The sequence below is a fragment of the Lolium rigidum genome, chromosome 6 (assembly GCF_022539505.1).
Source record: "Lolium rigidum isolate FL_2022 chromosome 6, APGP_CSIRO_Lrig_0.1, whole genome shotgun sequence".
NCBI lineage: Eukaryota > Viridiplantae > Streptophyta > Magnoliopsida > Poales > Poaceae > Lolium > Lolium rigidum.
This window is the reverse complement of record NC_061513.1, coordinates 311,708,984-311,731,942: the sequence shown is the minus strand read 5'-3', so window position 1 is coordinate 311,731,942 and position 22,959 is coordinate 311,708,984. Positions and strand designations below refer to the sequence as shown.

The 22,959-nt window shown below is 45.6% G+C and overlaps 2 protein-coding genes across 2 annotated transcripts; one reads left to right on the top strand and one right to left on the bottom strand.

Moving 5' to 3' along the window:
- The first annotated feature begins 989 nt into the window (after window positions 1–989).
- Window positions 990–4,984, top strand: LOC124668460 (glutathione hydrolase 3-like). Its single transcript, XM_047205593.1, has 4 exons — window positions 990–1,547; window positions 2,638–3,156; window positions 3,898–4,133; window positions 4,215–4,984. The coding sequence occupies exons 1-4, from the start codon at window positions 1,071–1,073 to the stop codon at window positions 4,870–4,872; spliced, it is 1,890 nt and encodes a 629-aa protein (XP_047061549.1). The 5' UTR covers window positions 990–1,070; the 3' UTR covers window positions 4,873–4,984.
- Window positions 4,985–7,812: 2,828 nt separating this feature from the next.
- Window positions 7,813–22,206, bottom strand: LOC124664598. Its single transcript, XM_047202079.1, has 2 exons — window positions 21,387–22,206; window positions 7,813–8,183 (listed from the first exon to the last, which is right to left on the bottom strand). Exons 1-2 carry the CDS (start codon window positions 22,012–22,014, stop codon window positions 7,813–7,815), a joined length of 999 nt encoding a protein of 332 aa, XP_047058035.1. The 5' UTR covers window positions 22,015–22,206.
- Between the last annotated feature and the right edge of the window lie 753 nt (window positions 22,207–22,959).

The following is a 22,959-nucleotide window of genomic DNA, read 5'->3' as shown; positions in this document are numbered from 1 at the left end:
TCCAAGATGACATGTGTATGATAGTTGTAATAATAAATGAATGAGTTATGGACCCTGCTATGTTCTGTTGTACTACTCTGAGGGATGTAATATTTGCGGAATGGTACTTCGTGAATGTTATATCAACGACTGGCATACTACAACATGCAGTGGTATGCAGTGTCACCACAGTAAGTCCCCACGCCTCCATCCGCTGGCCAAATTCTAATGTAGCACATATTTGTTGTTTACGTATCAAAATATTAGTATTAAGTGACCTGCTAATTGGTCTTAAAAATTGAAGAATGTAGACCAAAAGAGAACAACGTGAGTATATTTAATTTTTTTACCTAGTATATAGAAAAACTTGTCAATATTACAACAGTAAAGTATATGGTACAAACATATGTTAGTGATGAATTCAAAGTTTTCTTGTAGTGTTGTAGATGCCGAAATCCAATTTTAATCTAGGATGTGCAAAACACATTTTAAAATGTTAAAACAATTCTAAACATAAAAAAAATCACACGTACATGTCAACATTCTACATGTGTACGCCAAGTTTCGCAGAAAATTGACACTTTTTATATGCCGTGTAAAAAGATATATACTCACTGAAATAAATTACATCCAATCATTTTGCTTCCATGGAAGAAGCACAATCTGACAAGAATTATACTCACTGCAATAACTTCAGAAAATTAGTTGCTTACCACCTCGTGCTTAATCATCCATAGGCACGTGCATCCTGAACTGGTGGAGCAACAAATAAATAATTAAAGCATGTTTTGTAATGAAGGATCAGCACCAAAAGAATTTTGGCAATTGCGTCTAGCCTTCCTCTTCTGATTTCTGAACTTCCATTTTGTGAATCAACTCAGTCTTGGTCTGGGTCATACTTTTTACAACAAATAAACTAACAAGAAAATCTGGATTTCTTTGGCAAGTTGGTAGCACAGTATAAAAAAAATCTCAACCTAACAAACCAGAGCACTCCTATTGGCGCTGTCAGCTCTCACTATCCAAGAATCCTCTGCTTCTCCACCTTCCCTTCCCCTTTGGCCGTCCGTCCACGGAATCTTTCTCCGGCCATGGCCACGCCGCGCGGCTCCCTGCAGAGCCCACTCCTCCCCGGCGGCGCGCTCTCGCCGGATGATCCACCGCGCCGCCGGGTCCGCCGCCCGTGCGCCGCGTTGGCCATCGCCGTGGCTCTGCTCGCCCTGGCCGGCGTCCTGCTGCTGCTCTCGAGCCCCGGCGCCGGGCCTGCAGCTGATCGAAGCCGGAGCGGGGTGTCCGCCGGGGGCGCGCGGCTGAGCACGCACGAGGTGGAGTCCGGCGCGGGCGCGGTAGCGGCGGACGACGGGCGGTGCTCGGAGGTGGGCGCGGCCGCGCTTCGGGCGGGCGGGCACGCGGTGGACGCAGCCGTGGCGGCGGCGTTCTGCCTCGGCGTGGTGCACCCCATGTCCAGCGGGATCGGCGGCGGCGCCTTCATCGTCGTCAGGAACGCGAGCTCCGGCGAGGCCGTCGCGTTCGACGCACGGGAGACCGCGCCGGCCGCGGCCACGCCGGTACGTCTACTGTCCCACGACAGCGAAAAGATCGTTTTTTTTTTCTCTTCCGTCCGGTCGTTAGGCTTGTGCCAGTGACATGTGGGCCTCAACCCTCCCACTAACCTGGGCCAGCTGTTGGGCAGAAGGTCACTATTGGTGGATCCTCCGTGCTTCGCAAATGGTCCCTGTGTTGTGGGTCCTCGGTGCTCTTACAATAATTAATCTTGCTGACAAAATGGTTTAACAGAGAACTCTTAAGTTTTCTCCATCATTAGCTCATAAACATATGATTTACTCCCTCTGGTCACTAATATAATACATTAGATAGTAGTTTGAAAGTAGACTAGATACAAAAAAAATTAAGTGAACCTAGATACAAAAAGATAGGCTAGATACAAACAAAAGTGAGGAGGCGCATGTGCTGACTTCGTCAATTTCAAGATCCAATTCGCCGGCTCAATCTTTCGGAGATGCTTATAGGGGTAGTGTGTGCATGTGTGCGTTCATAGAGGTGAGTATAAACATCTACGTTTATGTTTCTAAAAAAAAAGTGAGTGAATCTAAAAAAAGAACCTCCAACGTCTTATAAAAAGCAAACGGAGGGAGCAGTTGCTACAGTGTGAGATCTCCAGCATACCCCCCTAGATGTTATTCAAACAAAATGGTATCTTATCCATAAACCAAACGTTTACTTTTTTTTTACAACAGCCAAGACTAGTCTTTGGGTTGCATGCACGTACCCTATTTCAAGGAAAAAAAAACTTAAATGTAATGTGGCAACTACCATGTGAGTTCACCATGAGGGTCTGTATATACAAATGTCACGTGAGACAAATTTTAAATGTGTTTGGTGTACGTGTCACAAGTCACAACTTCTCAGATTTGAATCAATTATTTGAGAATAGCATATGGACATGTGACAATGCTGCTCAAATTGATCAAGTGGTGGCAAATGACAAGAGCAAATTTTGTCTATGTAATGACTAGTTATTAAATTAACCATATTAGTTTATGCTCTTGAACTCCGGGCTACCAAAGAGATAAACTCGCATGCTCATCTTATCTTATTGGGGTTTGTTAATTATAATGAAATTACTATATGCACCAGAGCATGTACGATGCGGACCCGACGTCCAAGTACAAGGGCGCGCTGGCCATGGGCGTGCCGGGGGAGCTCGCTGGCCTCCACGCCATGTGGTCGCGCTACGGCCGGCTTCCATGGAAATCCCTCTTCGCACCGGCCATCGCGCTCGCTCGCGATGGCTACACCATTGTCCCCTATGTCGCCAATGCTCTCAAGGAAATAGAGGAAGACGTGCTAGCTGATCCAGGCCTCCGCGGCATCTTTGCTCCTGAAGGAAAGCTCCTCACCGCTGGCGAGCTCTGTCACAACCCGTCCCTCGCTGACACGCTGGAGGCCCTGGCGGAGCACGGCATTGGGGAGTTATACGGCGGAGATGTCGGGACGAGACTGGCGAAGGACGTGAGGCGGGTGGGCGGAGTTGTGACATTAGAGGACTTGAGTGGGTACAGGGTGGCGGTGGGCGAGGCCATGGAGGCTGACGCCATGGGGTTCACCTTCCTCGGCATGCCGCCACCGTCCAGCGGCACCGTCGGCATGGCACTGGTACGTCCATTGTTTAAAAGTTTGATGAAATTTCCTTAGATTAGCTTAATACTTGTACTATGATTTTTTTTGGTTCATTTAACTTCTAATGATCAGTAAGCTCTAAGATAACTTATGATAAATATCACATCTACCCCTCTATCCCATATTGCTGACATATAAATTGAGTAAAAATCGAATGCTTTCTAAGCTGGACCAATTAATTATATATACAAAAAGTATGAAGATTTGCAGTACCAAATAATTATCATTAGACCCCTCATCAGATTACTTTCATAATGTATTTATTGAATACTGATTTGTTGATATTCTTTTTCATATATCATAGAGAGGATTGAATTTTTTTACTGAATTAATACGCCACCTATTTGGGGACGGAGGGAGTAGAATGTCGTGATCAATATTAGGTTGAGGTAAAATAAAGATTGCAACATAATGTATGCACTTAACGAGGGGCACAATATATTTCTTTACCCCACCGTCTCAATAAATCCGGATTGATGCAAATTCAATGCAATAATTATGGATTTTTCCAGAATGGAATTTCTGAATTTTTGGATTTCTATCAGTTTCGAGGACAGCCAATTTTTTTATATTACTAAACTATCATCAACTAATATGGAATGGAGGTAGTACGAATTCTAAACCCTGCATACATCTATGCTGTCGTCCATGCTAGGTGGTCATAGACCAAATGTTTTTGTTTGAATTGATGATATTATTTGTTTTGATTTTGTATAGGTGTTGAACATCTTGGGTGGGTACAAGTCGACAGAATTCTTGAAGGGGTTTCTGGGCGTGCACCGGCTGATCGAGGCGGTTAAGCACATGTTGGCTGCCCGGATGGACCTCGGCGACCCAGGATTTGTCAACGTCGCCGGCTACGTCTCCGAGATGTTGTCGCCGGCGTTCGCTGACAGGATTCGCCAAAGGATTGCCGACAACACAACCTTCCCATCAGACTACTATCTGCCAAAGTGAGCTGAAAATATGTAATGCCCTGCCAATTGTTGTAGTATTAACCTGCCATTTTCACTAACAAGTTCTTGAAACTTCAGATGGCGCCAGCTGAGTGACAACGGGACCAGCCACCTGTGCGTGGTGGACGGCGATAGGAATGTGGTGGCGATGACGACGACGGTGAATTCCTTCTTTGGGGCGCACGTGCTATCGCCGTCCACCGGCATCGTGCTTAACAACGAGATGGACGACTTCTCGGTTCCCCAACAGATCCCGGACCACCTCCCACCGGCGCCGGCCAACTTCATCGCCCCAGGGAAACGACCCCTCTCCTCCATGACGCCGACAATCATCCTCAAAGACGGGCAGCTCGCCGGCGTGTTGGGCGCCAGTGGCGGTACCAATATCATCACGGCGGTGACACTGGTTTTCCTAAATCACTTTGTTTTGGGGATGAGCCCTCTCGCTGCCGTGCAGAGCGCCAGGGTGTACCACAAGCTAGTGCCCAACTTGGTGAAGTACGAGGACGAGACGGTGAACGACGGCGAGGTCATCAAGCTCAGCCTCGAGGCCAGGGAGTTTTTGAGAAGCAGGGGCCATGTGCTGGAAGGCACGGCGTCGGGGGCCGTGTGCCAGATGATTGTGCAGGATTTGTTGGAGCCAGTCTCCAGTGGCGGCGGCGGCGAGAACGTCTTCCGTGGGATGCTGACGGCGGTGAGCGACCCGAGGAAAGACGGCAGTCCTGCCGGAGTGTGATCGATGCAGCTTAGATTGTTCTTACATGTGAAATGTAAATATACATTCAAACCGATTGCTTTGAAGAACACGAATTCCCCGTCAGCTAGATAAATCTTGTTGTCCGCGGAAACACCTGTTGGTACACATTAGTCAAGTTTTCAGGGAAATTTAGACACACAACACAAGCACATGGCGAACGAAAATACGGAGTACAAGTTTCAGTCGAGAACCATTGTTCGACACTAGCCACAAGCCTACAAGGGCGTCTTTTGTTTTCTTCTTCAGGTATCTACACGCAGAAACAGTTAAATTCGGAAAAATGAGCTAAAAACAGGTCATCTAGTAACTAAGAGCATCTCTAGCCTCTACCGTAAATCGTGACCTATGAAAACGCCAGTAGGTATCGAGCTAAACGTGAACTCTGCACTCGCGCGCGTGCGGCCGTAAAACAAAATATTTCCCCATCAGATCCCGTAAACGGCGGACTTCTAAACAAAACCGTAAACAAGAAAATTGGTTATATGACATTGTTGGACAACAATATTCACATCTACACACCATTCAAAAAATGCACAAGACACTATATTCACGCAGTTGCCACAATCATGAGGAAGAAGGCACGGGGTCAAGCCACACCGTTATTGTCGGTAGCGCTTCAGGTGACACCACCACTCGTTGTAGCCGAAGCATTCGCTGCAACCGTAGCTTCAACACGGGCGCCGATCTTGGCTGCCGGCGCAGCGGGTGTAGGAAGGCCGCTTCGCTTCATGGTCTGCTTTATCTTTCTGTCGTCCCCTGACTGCTTGACGCCGTCCACCACCTTCATTTGCGTCGCTCCCATCTTTGGCTGAGCTCGTGGAACGGGCGTTGTGGAGGCCTTGGATGAGCCAGCAACATCGGCGGCGGGCGCTCAGAGAGGTCCATGGCGTCGAATCTGGCAGGCGGCAGCAGCAAAGAGGCAGATCGGTGGAGAACGCGTACTGAACTTGGAATTATCCACGACATGCAAAGACACCAACGTGTACTGAACTTGGAAGTGTCCACGAACATGCAAGGACTATGGCGTGTTGGGGAATCGACCAGCTTCCCCAAAATCTTCTCCTCTATCTGTAGTTCATGGTCTATTAGAAGTAAGAGGTGCTTGGACGGCTGCCAAGACGATCGCCAGCTTCCCGAGGTAATACCTATATGCCGACCATGTCGGTGGCTACGGGCCACTGCACACCTCTCGCGGGGAGATGGGCCTATCCCATTTTTGGTTTTTATTCCGTTTTCTGTTTTTACCTGCTTTTTCAGTTTTCTATTGTTTTTTCATTTTATTTTTATATTTTATATTTTCACTTTAACTTAATTTGATTTTTATTACATTAAATGTGAAAATTTGAAAAAAATCATATTCAAAATTAGTTCAGAGTTCGAAATTTGTCATTAAAAATTCGAAATCCGTTAGAAATTTCAAATTGTTAATTTTTTTAAAAATGTTCAGCTTTGAAAAATATTCATATTTTGGAAATATCTATGTATTTGGAACTAAATTTCGTCCAAAAATTGCACCCGGATTGTCACATGTCATATATGTAAATAATTTTGCTAATTTTAATCTAACCGATATTTAAGCTAGGGTTTGGTCTAAAAATCTCAGTTGCACATCACTTATAATTGGTATTTTTCGGTTACATATTGCTCCGGACCTGAGATTTCCCCTCTTACACATGGGTTGCAACTAAAACATTTTACTTACATATTGATAAGAACTAAGATTTCTCATATGTGTTGCAACTGGGATGTTTTTAGTTGCATATTGGTTGTAGCTAAATACAAATCAGTTACACATGAGTTGGAACTGAAGTTTTTTACTTGCATATTAGTTAGAACATAGATTTCTCCGGTTACACATGAGTTGCAACTAAAAAACATATGTTTTATATTAATTGAAGCTGAGATTTTTCTAGTTATACATGGGCTGCAACTAAGATTGGTTTTACTTCAATACTAGCAATGAAGGGCGCAGCGGCACGCCGCGCCATTTGGTGGCTGGACGATGGTAATTTTTAGCAATGTTAAATACTTATGGGTTTTAGTATTTTTTTCCATTTCAGAATTGTGATTTTTCTGGCTTTATTTTAAGGCGCATCGGATTTGTTTTTTTATGTGACACCTTTACATAGATCGTCTTGTCTCGCAAAGGGCAGATGTTAACAGAGGTGGACATACATTCTTAGCTGTTAATTGTGTTTGATGTTCGTATCTATAGAGGTGAACACGCATTCTTGGGCCTGCTCCTTTTCCTAGTGACAATATGTAGCAGTTTCAGGTGAGGGAGTCAACTTCGTAAGTTGGTGCAACGAAACACCCGTGTAGTGGCCAACAATAAAAGACATAATTTAAATGCAGGACTCTTACAGAGAATCGTTTTTCCTTCCCATTAATTTTGCAATCCTCTTTCCTATTTGACATCGATCAGTTTGTCAGTGTATAGAAAAGGAAACTGCTGGGCGTCCCCCGGGGGATCTGATTCCCCAGCCCCCGGATCCCCAGCCGTCGGATCAACCATTTTGACGGTTAGATTTGCATGTAGCAAAAAAATACCTCCGGCAGCAAAAAATCACCCCCGGCAGCAAATGACTGAAGCAAAAAACGGTTCGTTCAGAAAAGAAAAGAAAAAGGCTGGGCTCGCCGGAGACCTCGCCGGAGACGACGTAGCAAAAAAATGTGCTAATGTAGCAAAAATGAAAATCGTCGGAGACATCGCCGGAGAACTCACCGGAGATATCGCCGGAGACATCGCCGGAGACAACATAGCAAACATATTATACAATTGCAGCAAAATCGTAGAAAAGTTGTATCAAAAAAAGTATACTAATGTAGCAAAACAGCAGAACTGTATACGAGATCATTGCTATTGTATCAAGTCAAACGTCGCTGGATACATAACCGGAAAAACATAGAACGGTTGTATCAAACAAATCTAGATATGACAGCAAATCCACATAATGCATGTCGCAAAATCTCCATTGACAGCAACGCCGACGGCCGGAGGGAGCAACTCCATCCTCCATTGACAGCAACGCGGCCGGGCGCACGCAGCAACGCCATCCGCGACTGGCAGCAACACCTCCGGCGGCTGAGGGTGGACCTCGCGGCATCGGCAGCAAGGACGCGGCGGCAACCATGGCCGCACAGGAGAAGGTAGTTTGGGCGACACCCCTGGTAGACATTGGGGATGGGGGCGAGAAGGGAGTCGCTGCCCCGCGGCGGCAGCATCTCTGACCGCGGCGAGGACAGATGAAGGCGCTGCGAGGCGGCCCTGGTCGAGGGGACGCGGCAGACTGTAACATCCCAAAAATTTCAAAACAAACAAAATGAATTTCCCTAGTTCCAAATTTTGGAACAAACAAAAACTTTTATTCAATTAAGTTTGATGCTTAGTGATCTTGCTTAATTCTGGTGCTATTGCTATGATTGCTTGTTATTAGTATTTGAAGTGATCTTAAACCCAAAACCTCACCCCTCTTTTCACCACCCTAGCTAAAATAAAATAAAAGGAAAAATTAAATAAGAAAGAGGCATATGTGCCTAGGGCTATATTTATAAAACTTTACCCAAAACCTTTCCACTTTATTTAGAGAATTGGAAAAGCTTCATACACCTTACCTAGTACCTATCAAACCAATTCCAAGTGGTTTCCAAAGAAATTAAAAAGAAACTAAAAATGCCATAGAGGCATATGAGAGAAAAGTGCAAATTTGTGAATTTGAGAAGATTGACCCTAGGACTTGTATGAATGGTTGGATCACTTCCATATACCATTTCAACACTCAACAACATCAAATGGGCCAAGAACACTCAAATCAAAAATCAAATGCCACATATGCATAGAGGCATATGAGACACATAGCCATTTCACCAATTTTTGCCCTATGACTTTAAACCTTGACCAAATGATGGGAAACCATCTCTCAACCTAATATAACACTAAATTGACCCTAACCCATGCCCAAGTAAAGCAAGGTGAACAATTTACAAAAATAATAAAATTTGACACATCACCTCTTATGTGTTATGGCCAATTTTGCAAATCTTTGATCAAGACCTTTTGAAATGGATTCAATGGTGTGAAAATGTTTCTAAACTAATAAGAACCACTTTAGAGTCAACAAAAGTCAACTCAAATGGGGAGAAATCAAATAGGGAGAAAATTCCCAAAATTCACTCACATACACTTAGCCAAATTTGCAAATCTTCAACCAAGGCCACCATTGCTTGATCTATTGTTTGTAAAACTCTTATATATGATAAACAAACACAATTGCATCAAAGAAACCAAAATCAAATCAAAGCAAATCTCAAAATCAACATTACATGTGATAATGGTCATTGGGCCATTTTATAAAATGTTCCTCACTTTACCCCTCTGGCTTTGACTTTTCTTCAACCAAACTTGGTCAAACCTTTTTACCTCATCCAAGACAACATCAAGCACTTCAACTTTTCCCAAAGCCACCACCCCAAATTCATCACCAAATTCAAATGAGAAGCAAGCAAAGTTGGAACTTTTTCACATATGTAAGATCATATGCAAAATGTGATTTTGCATCTCAATTCCATTTTGACCACCACCACCACCAAAAGGCTCCATTTAATATATGATTACACTCCACCAAAAAATTTCTCAAAATTCGAAAATTATTTTCTTGCGGGCATTACATCAAACACCTTGCTGACAGCAGTAAAAATTGAGCCCATGCTGGTTTTGGAGAGGACCAAGTCCAAGCTTTGGCCCTCCTCAGATGCCCTGGCGCCCCCTCTCACCCCTCAGCACCAGTAGCACCACTTGCACTAAGCTTTGTGTGATCAAATCATCAAAATCTGGCCATGCCGTGGCATGACATGCCACCACCATGCTCCTCTCACCTCTGGCCACCTCTGGCCCGAACCACCATGTCCGCGGCTCCCTCTCACCTCCCCGGACACGCTCATGCCATCCCTTGACCGAGACCGAGCTCGCACGCGTCAGCACACGAGCGCCCAGACACGCCCAGGACTCGCCCATGCCGCGCCAGAGCGCGCATGGCGTTCACCCTGGACGCACCAGAGCGTGACGACGCCCCGCGTCCTCGCGTCACCTCGACCCTTCCTCTCACCGCCAGTCGACGCACGACGACCGCCTGCAACGCCTGGACATGGCCCCTGGCCCGCGGGAACGCCGCAGACGACGTGAGCATCCACGCCCTTCCGCCATGACCTGCAAGCTTCCATCACGCTCGCCGCCGCCTGTAGTGCCTCTTTTCACCGCCGTCACGCGCGTCATCTTCGCCGCAGCACCGGCAACACGTCGCGCCCATCACTTGCCCCTTGGCGCCCCCGGAACGACGACGCCGTCGACGACCGTTGCTCCGCTCCACGGCCACCTCCCCCAACTATAAAAGCAGCACCCCTCCTACCGATCCGAGCACGCCACTCACTCCCCTCATCCTCACAGCACTCCTCGTCCCCTCAATTTCACCCGGATAGCCACCACACCGCCGCAATTGCTAGCTCGCCGCCGCCGCCGATGGCCGAAGCTCGCCGGAGAAGGAGGCCGCCCCGAGGACGCGCCGCCGCTTCCATCGGCTTCACCATCATCGACAACGTCGCGGCGCACCCTCCGGACGCTCGCCGGAGCCCCGAGGCGCCCTCCGACCCCCTACCGCCGCCGCGCTCGTCGCCGCTTCTCGCCGTCGACGACGACAACCCCCGGCCGTTCGATCACCGCCCGATCCAACGCCCCTCCTTTCCCGTACCGATTCGGTGAGTTCCTCTCGCTGACGCGTGGGACCCGCCGTCAGATGGCCTGCTCGCGCTGGACGCGAAGTGGGCGGCCCAACTCCTTTTCTCTCTGCAGCCCAGCTAGTTTTCCCGCGCGAGCCCACCAGTTTAAATTCAAATTTCCAGAGTAGATGAAATATGCAATCTGATGCTAACTTTGAAATTTAATAGAGACAAATCTACTCAGCCAAATTTTACAAATTTTATATATTTGGAAACCTTATGAAATTATCTACACAATGCCACTGGATTGAACCCTAGATCTATTATAGGATTAAAGTGGGAAAATAAATAAGGCAGGGACTTTTCTTCCTAATAATAATTCTTAAAAATCAACCATAAATGCTTTTCAGTTAATTCCACCTCCAATAATTCACATTTCAATTATACTAATTGTTTCTGCAAAAATGTTCCATGCTTACTTTGAATGATCATGGCCTAGTTAAATTAAAGGACTTTATGGCTATTTCTAGTCAAAGATATTGTCCAAAACTATTAAGAAATCTTATGAGAGAGTTTCTCTCATTTAAATCTTGTCACCACCAACTTCCAATGAAGTAGAGACTCTGGTCAATTAGGTCTCATAGGAATTGTTGGTGATATTAAATCTTTGCTATGCTAGAACTAAATGGTATGAGGTGCTCACCTCATTTAAATCATTTTCTTAAATGATAAGTGTGAAGAGGTTGACTCTAGTCAACCTAGGTCACATATTCATAAGAGAAATTAAATCTTAATAAGATAATGAGAGGAAATTATTTCTCTAAGTAATTGAAAATAACACCTAAGTTAGTATGAGAGGAAATTATTTTTCTTAAATGATAAGAAAAACCCATCCACCAACTTAATAGTAATGTGTGATGTTAGTTTAAGTGTGTGAACCATGTTTGTGCTTAGTTTAATTAAATAAGTTTGGGGTGATGATTGTGTACCCCGTATTCGTATTTTAGACGCTAGTACCAAGGAGTATCAAGAGGAGGAGGAGATCTACTTCCAAGGAGAAGAAGACCACTTTGACCAATTTCCCAACCAAGGCAAGCTAATATCCTTGCAAGATAATACTCTTGCAAAGTGCAAAGCTCCTCAAGAGCAAGGCACCATTACTTTTTACTTTATGCTTAATGATCCTATCCCAAGTTTTTACCTTACAAGCTTTTGGTTTTATTTACCAAAGTTTATTTTTGATTCATGAGTCACTTGGTTTAGTTATGGAGTAGTACAAGAGCATCAAACTTAGCCTAGAAAGCTATAAGCTAGTTAGCACCCATCATGACTAGTGCTAGTGCTAACAAATAAAATTGACTACTCTAGATGGGAACTTGTGAAATGAAAATGATTTCGAAAACCTTGGAATGATGATTCATTCTATTGAAAGATTTTGAAGGTGAATATGACTTGTGAATGACTTGGTGAAATTTTACAAAACTGATGGTTAGGTTCGGATGCGATACCATTCCAATTTACAAGTACCCCCACAATACCTGATTATGGGTAGGGCTTAACTGGAAGTTTATGTGTCTTAGTATGGGTTCCCTCTAAATAAGCGTCATCGGGGTTATGCCGAAAGCTGCCTCCACAACAAAAGAAACGACGTTAAAGATGAGGTGAATGTCCGGCCCAAGCCCTGTGCAGTTCCCAGGTTGACAGTTGGTCTTCACTGGGAGGCCAAGCTCATGGGGAGAGGTACCTATACTAGGAAATGTAAGTGAAAGGTTTTGGTTGATGATCCGCGTACCTGAGTTACGATTATTCAGGGTTACCCCGACGGATGTAATCAAAAGTTGTGGCACAAGCGTACAACCTCTCGCAGAGTGTAAACCTATTCGAATAGCCGCGTCCACGGTTAAGGACGGTTGGAAAGGCCATACCGTTCCGTCATCAGACCATTTTCACAAAATGTGACATATGACTTGTGATTTTTGCATTTGAAAGGTGAATGTTGAATTTGACTTGAATTACAACAAATGTTGTGGGAATGACACTAATGTTCCCACTTGAGTTAGTTAGCACATGAAAGGTTTTGATTTCAAATACTTGTGAACTAAAATTGGCTTCCTGCAAAAGAAACTAGAGCTTAGCACCCCCTTACCGAAATGTTCGTACTTACATTAGTATTAGTTTGCGAGTACTTTAAAGTACTCACGGCTGTGTCCCTGGCTATTCAAATGGCCAGACTATGAAGAGGAGCAGCAGTAGGAAGAGGATGGACAGCAGGACGTCTACGACAACTAGGACTACTCCTGACGTCAAGCATTGGCCTGTGGACTATAGAGTTCCCTTCTATCTACGCTTCCGCTATGTATTTGTGATGTGTGTTGAAACAATAGTTCAACTATTATTGTAATATTGGATCATGTGATCTATTTGTAAGACGACTATGATATGTAATGAATGATGACTTATGATACTCAACCGTTATGTCTCGCAACAACAATATTCCCGGGATTGCGATGTATGGCATAACGAGCACCTGGACTTAAAAATCCGGGTGTTGACAAGTTGGTATCAGAGCCATTGTTTGACCTTAGGAGACCCTAGTTAGAATGGACGTCTGAAAAACTTAGTTTCAAAACCAATGAAGTGAATATTTATGAAAACTTATTCTCACTCTTATCCTTGAAATCTTTTCAAAAGGAGAAGTCCATGCTCTACTTTTCCTTGAAATTCTACCTAAAATTTTGCACACTTGATCACGTCAGTAGAACTCACACCTACGCAAGAGTTTGTATCAGGATTCCCCTTGTATCGTAGAGCGATGAATGGTTCTTCAAACCAACGGTGTGTTAGATTTGTAATATGTGATGCTTGGTATGAATGAAAAAGTGTTGTTGATTTTTACCCCCGCAACACTACTCAAAATTTCAAATTGTGAACTTTTTAAAATTTAACAAAACAAACCATAGAAATTTCCCTCTTATCTTCTCATCTACCTCGATATTCAGATGGCCCCACAAACCCGCAGCGCCAATCAAGACGCCATGATACATATGTTGCAAACCATGCTGGAGGATAGGCAAGCTGAACGAGCTGAACGCCAAGCCAACATTGCAGCACTTCAACAGCTTGCAAACAACAATCAGGGCCATCATGATCACCCGAGATCAAAGTTGAAGAACTTTCGAACACCAACCCACCTATTTTCAACAAGACCGAAGAACCCCTAGATGCCGATGATCGGCTCCGGACAATGGAGAACAACCTCGAAGTTGCGGGAGTTGAAGCCACGAGAAAGTGCTGTTTGCCACGCACTACTTAGCGAGACCGACAAGAGCTCGGTGGACCAGCACCCGTGCCATGAATGCGGTGACGGATGATGACCCGGGAAGACTTCAAGCCGAAGTTTAGCAAGTACCATGTGCCCCAAGGACTGATCAAGAAGATGAGAGACGAGTTCCGCGAACTCAAACAAGGAAGAATGTCCGTGGTGGAATACCGCGACAGGTTTCTTACTCTGTCAAGGTACGCCCCGGATGAGACCGACACCAATGAGAACAGAAAGGAAAGATTTCTGAACGGACTACACGATGAGATGCAAACTGTGTTAGTGAACATTCCGTTCGCCGACTTGGAAGCCCCGGTGGACTCTCGCCATACGGATGGAAGGGAAGCTACACCAAGCCAATGAGAACCGCAAGCGCGAGGATGATGAACCGGAATGGACCCCACCATACCCGGACGTACCGCAACAACTCCGGAGGATTCACCCCAAGGCACAACAAGCCAACTACTCGAATTATCGCCCCAACTACACCAACAACAACGGAGGACCCCCGAAGCCCGGAGGCAACAACACCAACAACCACCCCAACAACAACGACAACGACAACCCTAACAACGGCAATCGCAACAACAACAACCACAACCACCCCAATGGCAACAACAACCACCCCAATACTGCCCCCGTGACTGGGAGTAACGCTGTTCCCGTCAACCCCAAAGACAAGTCAACTGTCAACTGCTATGAATGTGGAGTTGTGGGTCATTACTCCAATGAGTGCCCCAAGAATCTTGCCAAGATTGCCGCCAATACCGCAAGCACTCGCTCGCAACGAGCGCCGCTTTGCGGAAGAAGGAACCGAACAACAACAACGGCCGTTTCTACCACATGACCGCCAATGAAGCCCAGGAAGCCCCTCAGGCCATGCCAAGTATGTTCCCCTGTTAATATCACTGCTCAATCTTTCTTAGGAACCTAACTTTTCTTAAAATCTCGGGACGAGATTTGTTTAAGGGGGAAGGGTTTGTAACATCCCAAAAATTTCAAAACAAACGAAATGAATTTCCCTAGTTCCAAATTTTGGAACAAACAAAAACTTTTATTCAATTAAGTTTGATGCTTAGTGATCTTGCTTAATTCTGGTGCTATTGCTATGATTGCTTGTTATTAGTATTTGAAGTGATCTTAAACCCAAAACCTCACCCTCTTTTCACCACCCTAGCTAAAATAAAATAAAAGGAAAAATTAAATAAGAAAGAGGCATATGTGCCTAGGGCTATATTTATAAAACTTTACCCAAAACCTTTCCACTTTATTTAGAGAATTGGAAAAGCTTCATACACCTTACCTAGTACTTATCAAACCAATTCCAAGTGGTTTCCAAAGAAATTAAAAAGAAACTAAAAATGCCATAGAGGCATATGAGAGAAAAGTGCAAATTTGTGAATTTGAGAAGATTGACCCTAGGACTTGTATTAATGGTTGGATCACTTCCATATACCATTTCAACACTCAACAACATCAAATGGGCCAAGAACACTCAAATCAAAAATCAAATGCCACATATGCATAGAGGCATATGAGACACATAGCCATTTCACCAATTTTTGCCCTATGACTTTAAACCTTGACCAAATGATGGGAAACCATCTCTCAACCTAATATAACACTAAATTGACCCTAACCCATGCCCAAGTAAAGCAAGGTGAACAATTTACAAAAATAATAAAATTTGACACATCACCTCTTATGTGTTATGGCCAATTTTGCAAATCTTTGATCAAGACCTTTTGAAATGGATTCAATGGTGTGAAAATGTTTCTAAACTAATAAGAACCACTTTAGAGTCAACAAAAGTCAACTCAAATGGGGAGAAATCAAATAGGGAGAAAATTCCCAAAATTCACTCACATACACTTAGCCAAATTTGCAAATCTTCAACCAAGGCCACCATTGCTTGATCTATTGTTTGTAAAACTCTTATATATGATAAACAAACACAATTGCATCAAAGAAACCAAAATCAAATCAAAGCAAATCTCAAAATCAACATTACATGTGATAATGGTCATTGGGCCATTTTATAAAATGTTCCTCACTTTACCCCTCTGGCTTTGACTTTTCTTCAACCAAACTTGGTCAAAACTTTTTACCTCATCCAAGACAACATCAAGCACTTCAACTTTGCCCAAAGCCACCACCCCAAATTCATCACCAAATTCAAATGAGAAGCAAGCAAAGTTGGAACTTTTTCACATATGTAAGATCATATGCAAAATGTGATTTTGCATCTCAATTCCATTTTGACCACCACCACCACCAAAAGGCTCCATTTAATATATGATTACACTCCACCAAAAATTTTCTCAAAATTCGAAAATTATTTTCTTGCGGGCATTACATCAAACACCTTGCTGACAGCAGTAAAAATTGAGCCCATGCTGGTTTTGGAGAGGACCAAGTCCAAGCTCTGGCCCTCCTCAGATGCCCTGGCGCCCCCTCTCACCCCTCAGCACCAGTAGCACCACTTGCACTAAGCTTTGTGTGATCAAATCATCAAAATCTGGCCATGCCGTGGCATGACATGCCACCACCATGCTCCTCTCACCTCTGGCCACCTCTGGCCCGAACCACCATGTCTGGCAGCTCCCTCTCACCTCCCTGGACACGCTCATGCCATCCCTTGACCGAGACCGAGCTCGCACGCGTCAGCACACGAGCGCCCAGACACGCCCAGGACTCGCCCATGCCGCGCCACAGCGCGCATGGCGTTCACCCTGGACGCACCAGAGCGTGACGATGCCCCGCGTCCTCGCGTCACCTCGACCCTTCCTCTCACCGCCAGTCGACGCACGACGACCGCCTGCAACGCCTGGACATGGCCCCTGGCCCGCGGGAACGCCGCAGACGACGTGAGCATCCACGCCCTTCCGCCATGACCTGCAAGCTTCCATCACGCTCGCCGCCGCTGTAGTGCCTCTTTTTCACCGCCGTCACGCGCGTCATCTTCGCCAGAGCACCAGCAACACGCCGCGCCCATCACTTGCCCCTTGGCGCCCCGGAATGACGACGCCGTCGACGACCGTCGCTCCGCTCCACGGCCACCTCCCCCAACTATAAAAGCAAGCACCCCTCCTACCGATCCGAGCACGCCACTCACTCCCCCTCATCCTCACAGCACTCCTCGTCCCCTCAATTTCACCAGATAGCCACCACACCGCCGCAATTGCTAGCTCGCCGCCGCCGCCAGTAGCCGAAGCTCGCCGGAGAAGGAGGCCGCCCCAGGACGCGCCGCTGCTTCCATCGGCTTCACCATCATCGACAACGTCGCGGCGCACCCCTCCGACGCTCGCCGGAGCTCCGACGACCGCTCCGACCCCCTATCGCCACCGCGCTCGCCGCCGCTTCTCGCCGTCGACGACGACAACCCCTGGCCGTTCGATCACCGCCTGATCCAACGCCCCTCCTTTCCCATACCGATTCGGTGAGTTCCTCTCGCTGACGCGTGGGACCCGCCGTCAGACGGCCTGCTCGCGCTGGACGCGAAGTGGGCCGGCCCAACTCCTTTTCTCTCTCGCAGCCCAGCCTAGTTTTCCCGCGCGAGCCCACCGGTTTAAATTCAAATTTCCAGTAGTAGATGAAATATGCAATCCGATGCTAACTTTGAAATTTAATAGAGACAAATCTACTCAGCCAAATTTTACAAATTTTATATATTTGGAAACCTTATGAAATTATCTACACAATGCCACTGGATTGAACCCTAGATCTATTATAGGATTAAAGTGGGAAAATAAATAAGGCAGGGACTTTTCTGCCTAATAATACTTCTTAAAAATCAACCATAAATGCTTTTCAGTTAATTCCACCTCCAATAATTCACATTTCACTTATACTAATTGTTTCTGCAAAAATGTTCCATGCTTACTTTGAATGATCATGGCCTAGTTAAATTAAAGGACTTTATGGCTATTTCTAGTCAAAGATATTGTCCAAAACTATTAAGAAATCTTATGAGAGAGTTTCTCTCATTTAAATCTTGTCACCACCAACTTCCAATGAAGTAGAGACTCTGGTCAATTAGGTCGCATAGGAATTGTTGGTGATATTAAATCTTTGCTATGCTTGAACTAAATGGTATGAGGTGCTCACCTCATTTAAATCATTTTCTTAAATGATAAGTGTGAAGAGGTTGACTCTAGTCAACCTAGGTCACATATTCATAAGAGAAATTAAATCTTAATAAGATAATGAGAGGAAATTATTTCTCTAAGTAATTGAAAATAACACCTAAGTTAGTATGAGAGGAAATTATTTTTCTTAAATGATAAGAAAAACCCATCCACCAACTTAATAGTAATGTGTGATGTTAGTTTAAGTGTGTGAACCATGTTTGTGCTTAGTTTAATTAAATAAGTTTGGGGTGATGATTGTGTACCCCGTATTCGTATTTTAGACGCTAGTACCAAGGAGTATCAAGAGGAGGAGGAGATCTACTTCCAAGGAGAAGAAGACCACTTTGACCAATTTCCCAACCAAGGCAAGCTAATATCCTTGCAAGATAATACTCTTGCAAAGTGCAAAGCTCCTCAAGAGCAAGGCACCATTACTTTTTACTTTATGCTTAATGATCCTATCCCAAGTTTTTACCTTACAAGCTTTTGGTTTTATTTACCAAAGTTTATTTTTGATTCATGAGTCACTTGGTTTAGTTATGGAGTAGTACAAGAGCATCAAACTTAGCCTAGAAAGCTATAAGCTAGTTAGCACCCATCATGACTAGTGCTAGTGCTAACAAATAAAATTGACTACTCTAGATGGGAACTTGTGAAATGAAAATGATTTCGAAAACCTTGGAATGATGATTCATTCTATTGAAAGATTTTGAAGGTGAATATGACTTGTGAATAACTTGGTAAAATTTTACAAAACTGATGGTTGGGTTCGGATGCGATACCATTCCAATTTACAAGTACCCCCACAATATCTGATTATGGGTAGGGCTTAACTGGAAGTTTATGTGTCTTAGTATGGGTTCCCTCTAAACAAGCGTCATCGGGGTTATGCCGAAAGCTGCCTCCACAACAAAAGAAACGACGTTAAAGATGAGGTGAATGTCCGGCCCAAGCCTCGTGCGGTTCCCGGGTTGACAGTTGGTCTTCACCGGGAGGCCAAGCTCATGGGGAGAGGTACCTATACTAGGAAATGTAAGTGAAAGGTTTTGGTTGATGATCCGCGTACTGAGTTACGATTATTCGGGGTTACCCCGACGGATGTAATCAAAAGTTGTGGCACAAGCGTACAACCTCTGCAGAGTGTAAACCTATTCGAATAGCCGCGTGCACGGTTAAGGACGGTTGGAAAGGCCATACTGTTCAGTCATCAGACCATTTTCACAAAATGTGACATATGACTTGTGATTTTTGCATTTGAAAGGTGAATGTTGAATTTGACTTGAATTACAACAAATGTTGTGGGAATGACACTAATGTTCCCACTTGAGTTAGTTAGCACATGAAAGGTTTTGATTTCAAATACTTGTGAACTAAAATTGGCTTCCTGCAAAAGAAACTAGAGCTTAGCACCCCCTTACCAGAAATGTTCGTACTTACATTAGTATTAGTTTGCGAGTACTTTAAAGTACTCACGGCTGTGTCCCTGGCTATTCAAATGGCCAGACTATGAAGAGGAGCAGCAGTAGGAAGAGGATGGACAGCAGGACGTCTACGACAACTAGGACTACTCCTGACGTCAAGCGTTGGCCTGTGGACTATAGAGTTCCCTTCTATCTACGCTTCCGCTATGTATTTGTGATGTGTGTTGAAACAATAGTTCAACTATTATTGTAATATTGGATCATGTGATCTATTTGTAAGACGACTATGATATGTAATGAATGATGACTTATGATACTCAACTGTTATGTCTCGCAACAACAATATTCCTGGGATTGCGATGTATGGCATAACAGGCACCTGGACTTAAAAATCCGGGTGTTGACACAGACGATGGCTGTGGACGACGGCGTTCGGCGGCTGGCTGCGCAGCGGCTCGGCGCGAATGGCGGCGCAGCGGCTCGGACGGCGGCGCAGCGGCTCGGCGAACGGCGGCGCAGCGGAGAGCTCGCCGTGCGGTGACCTCCTTTCTTCTCTCCGTGCGTGTGTGAAAAGGAAGGGGATAGAGATAGGGAGAGGTGAACGTGGGTGGGTCCACCCACGTGGGGCGCTGATCGTGCGGCCAGGCAACCGGGGGTTGCAAGCGCGTTATCCCCCGGGGGAATAGAATCATTTTCCTATAGAAAATCAGTTAGATTACAATTATTGTAGAGAACCAACCTGAGGTTGGGTGGTTAGGAGGGTGGTTGTACCCCATCCCTCCATAGTTCAAACCCCAGGTTTGACATCTGTTTTGTCTTATAAAGATGGAATATTAATTCACTGGGAGGTGACGTTCCCGTCGACAACGAAGCGTCTATGGTGACTTCGTCAATTCCGAGATCCTATCTGTCGGTTCAGTCTTTCGGAGATGCTCACAGGTGTAGAGTGTGTGCGTGTGTTCATAGGAGTGAGTGTATGCGCGTGTATATGAGCATCTGTGTTCGTACTGTATTTCTAAAAAAATACAATTATTGTAAGTATCCAGAAATATTCGAAGGATGTAGTTGCACGTTACATCTGGTTCAAATCAAAGCCACTTTCAGCCTACATTGATTTTGCACACACCTACCTAATAAGGAGATCTCGAGACTAATTTGCACTTCTATATATTTCCAAAAAGAACCAGTTAGCTTAAAAAAACATGTTTGTAGAGCATATTAAAAAATGGTTACATGCTCAAGTGAATGCCCTAGATCGCTGAAATACAATAACTTTACTCTCATAATCTAACTGTGTCTCTACTCAGATAGAAAGCTCCATCTTTCATTCTCCAAAGCATGCCGCATCAACATTAGCTGCAAACACAATTCTCCTGCAGTGAAATATCCTTGTTTACTGGTGCTCTAGAATAATATTACCGAACATCTAGAAAAAATAAAAGAACTCACACACATGCAAAGTAACATGGAAAAAAAAGTTAACTGCGGATTCAATTCAATGGGCAAGCTTAGTGTTTTACTTGTTCAAACGACTCCCTTTCAACATGAACAAACATCCTAGTCCACCGAACAATCAAACCATAAAATTGATGGTTGATAGTTTTAATACACGTTTTTTTGCATACACATGTCAACGGAAGAAGCCTGGTGACCGGGTGTATACGTGAGCACGCATCCAATGATTGACACGTGTCTAACGGCGTGGCTCGTCCGTGAAGTGATAACACAGCAGCTGATCTCCCTAAAAAAGGCGAAGCACAACCTTGTCCTCTATCTGCTCCACCTCCCCTACATCGTCGTCCCTGCCCCGGCCTCCATTACAAAATGTGGAAGAACATCTGCGACGTGGAGGCGGCTCTCTCGCCGGAGGAAGGCATCGAGGTGCTGGCGCCGGCCCGCGCGCTCGCCTGCCTCGCCCTTTGTCGGCTCCCGCGCGCCGCCGCACGGCAGACTGTCGTGCCGCCGGCCGGCTCCCGCACGCCGCCAAAATCAGGAGCGCGGTTACTCTCCCTTGCCCGCAGCGGAGGATGCCAGCGTCGAGACGGCGGGGCTGGTGCAGCGCTACAGCGAGGAGAGGCTTGGCTGACGCTCGACAGGGTTCCTTGAGCAGCTCAATGAGGTAGTCCCTGGCGCTGAGGTAGCATCTGAGGGAGAAGCTCTGGTACACCAGCTCGTACCTGTACAGGTTCAGGCACGCCAGCCTCGCGTACCGCTCCATGGAGCACCTCTGGTGCAGGGCCAGCACCGTCAGGGCGACGACGGCGCCCGCGTAGCAGAAGGTGGGAAGGTCTTGGGCGAGGCCGGCGAGGAGGGATGCGGCGGCGAGGCAGAGGACGACTCGGCAGAAGAGGCCGCCCGAGTCGGGGTCGCCGAGCGTGACGCGGCGGAAGGCGGCGGAGAGGTCCGTGAGGCCGGAGTGGAGCAGGGACGTGAATCCCTCCACCGCCGGCTGCAGGTCCGGGACCGGCGGCAGCGGCCGGTTGAGGAGACGCGCCGCCTTGGACCGCCACAGCACCACGTCCACCACTGCGATTGCCATTCAATTTTGCGATTCATTAGGCCTGTAGTCTTGTTCTTTCTTGTACCCGCCGATCATAGAGATAAAGAAATCAAATCAAGAGACGGAGTGGTGGTCTGAGAGGAAGAGAAAAGAAAAGATGATGTGATGTATGGTTCATAGCAACTCAGCGTGTGGATAAGGCTAGCGACCAGGGGATTAGGTGAGAGCATTCACGTGGTGGTTGCCAGGGGAGGAGCGGAAGAGATAGTTTGTTGCCGTTTGGTTCCGTTTGTGAGGCACGCATCTTAAAGCAAATCCGACGTTAATAGATGCGTGCTTACGTGTACACGCGGTTACCAAATCCACTCTCAACACTTTTGAGACCCATGTCATGTGGAGAAAAGGTAATGCATAATTTGATCCAAGTTTTTTTTTAACGAAACACAGTACAATCGTAGACGCTTATATACACGTGCATACACTCACCACTATGAACGCACACACGCACACCCTATCCCTATGAGCATCTCCAGGCGGATTGAATCTTGAAATTGACGAAGTCACTATACACGTCTCGCTATTGAAGGGAACGTCGCCTCCCACTGAATGAATATTTCACCTTTATGAGGCATATAGATGACAAATCTGGATTTTGAACTCTGGTGGGCTGGGGGTCAATCATCCTCCTAACCACCCAATCTAAGGTTGATTCTCCCCTACAAGTTAATTAAGCTAAAATAAACACGAAAAGGGTTGAGGCAGGGGGACCCTCTATCTCCCATACTTTTTAACATCGTAGCAGATATGTTAGCTATTCTTATTGCACAGGCCAAGGAGGTAGGGCAAGGGAGTTTGTTACCTCATCTTGTTGATGGTGGCATCTCTATTCTACAGTATGCGGATGACACTATTTTGTTCATGGAGCACGACCTTGAAAAAGCTGTTAATATGAAGCTGATTTTGTGTATGTTTGAACAACTCTCT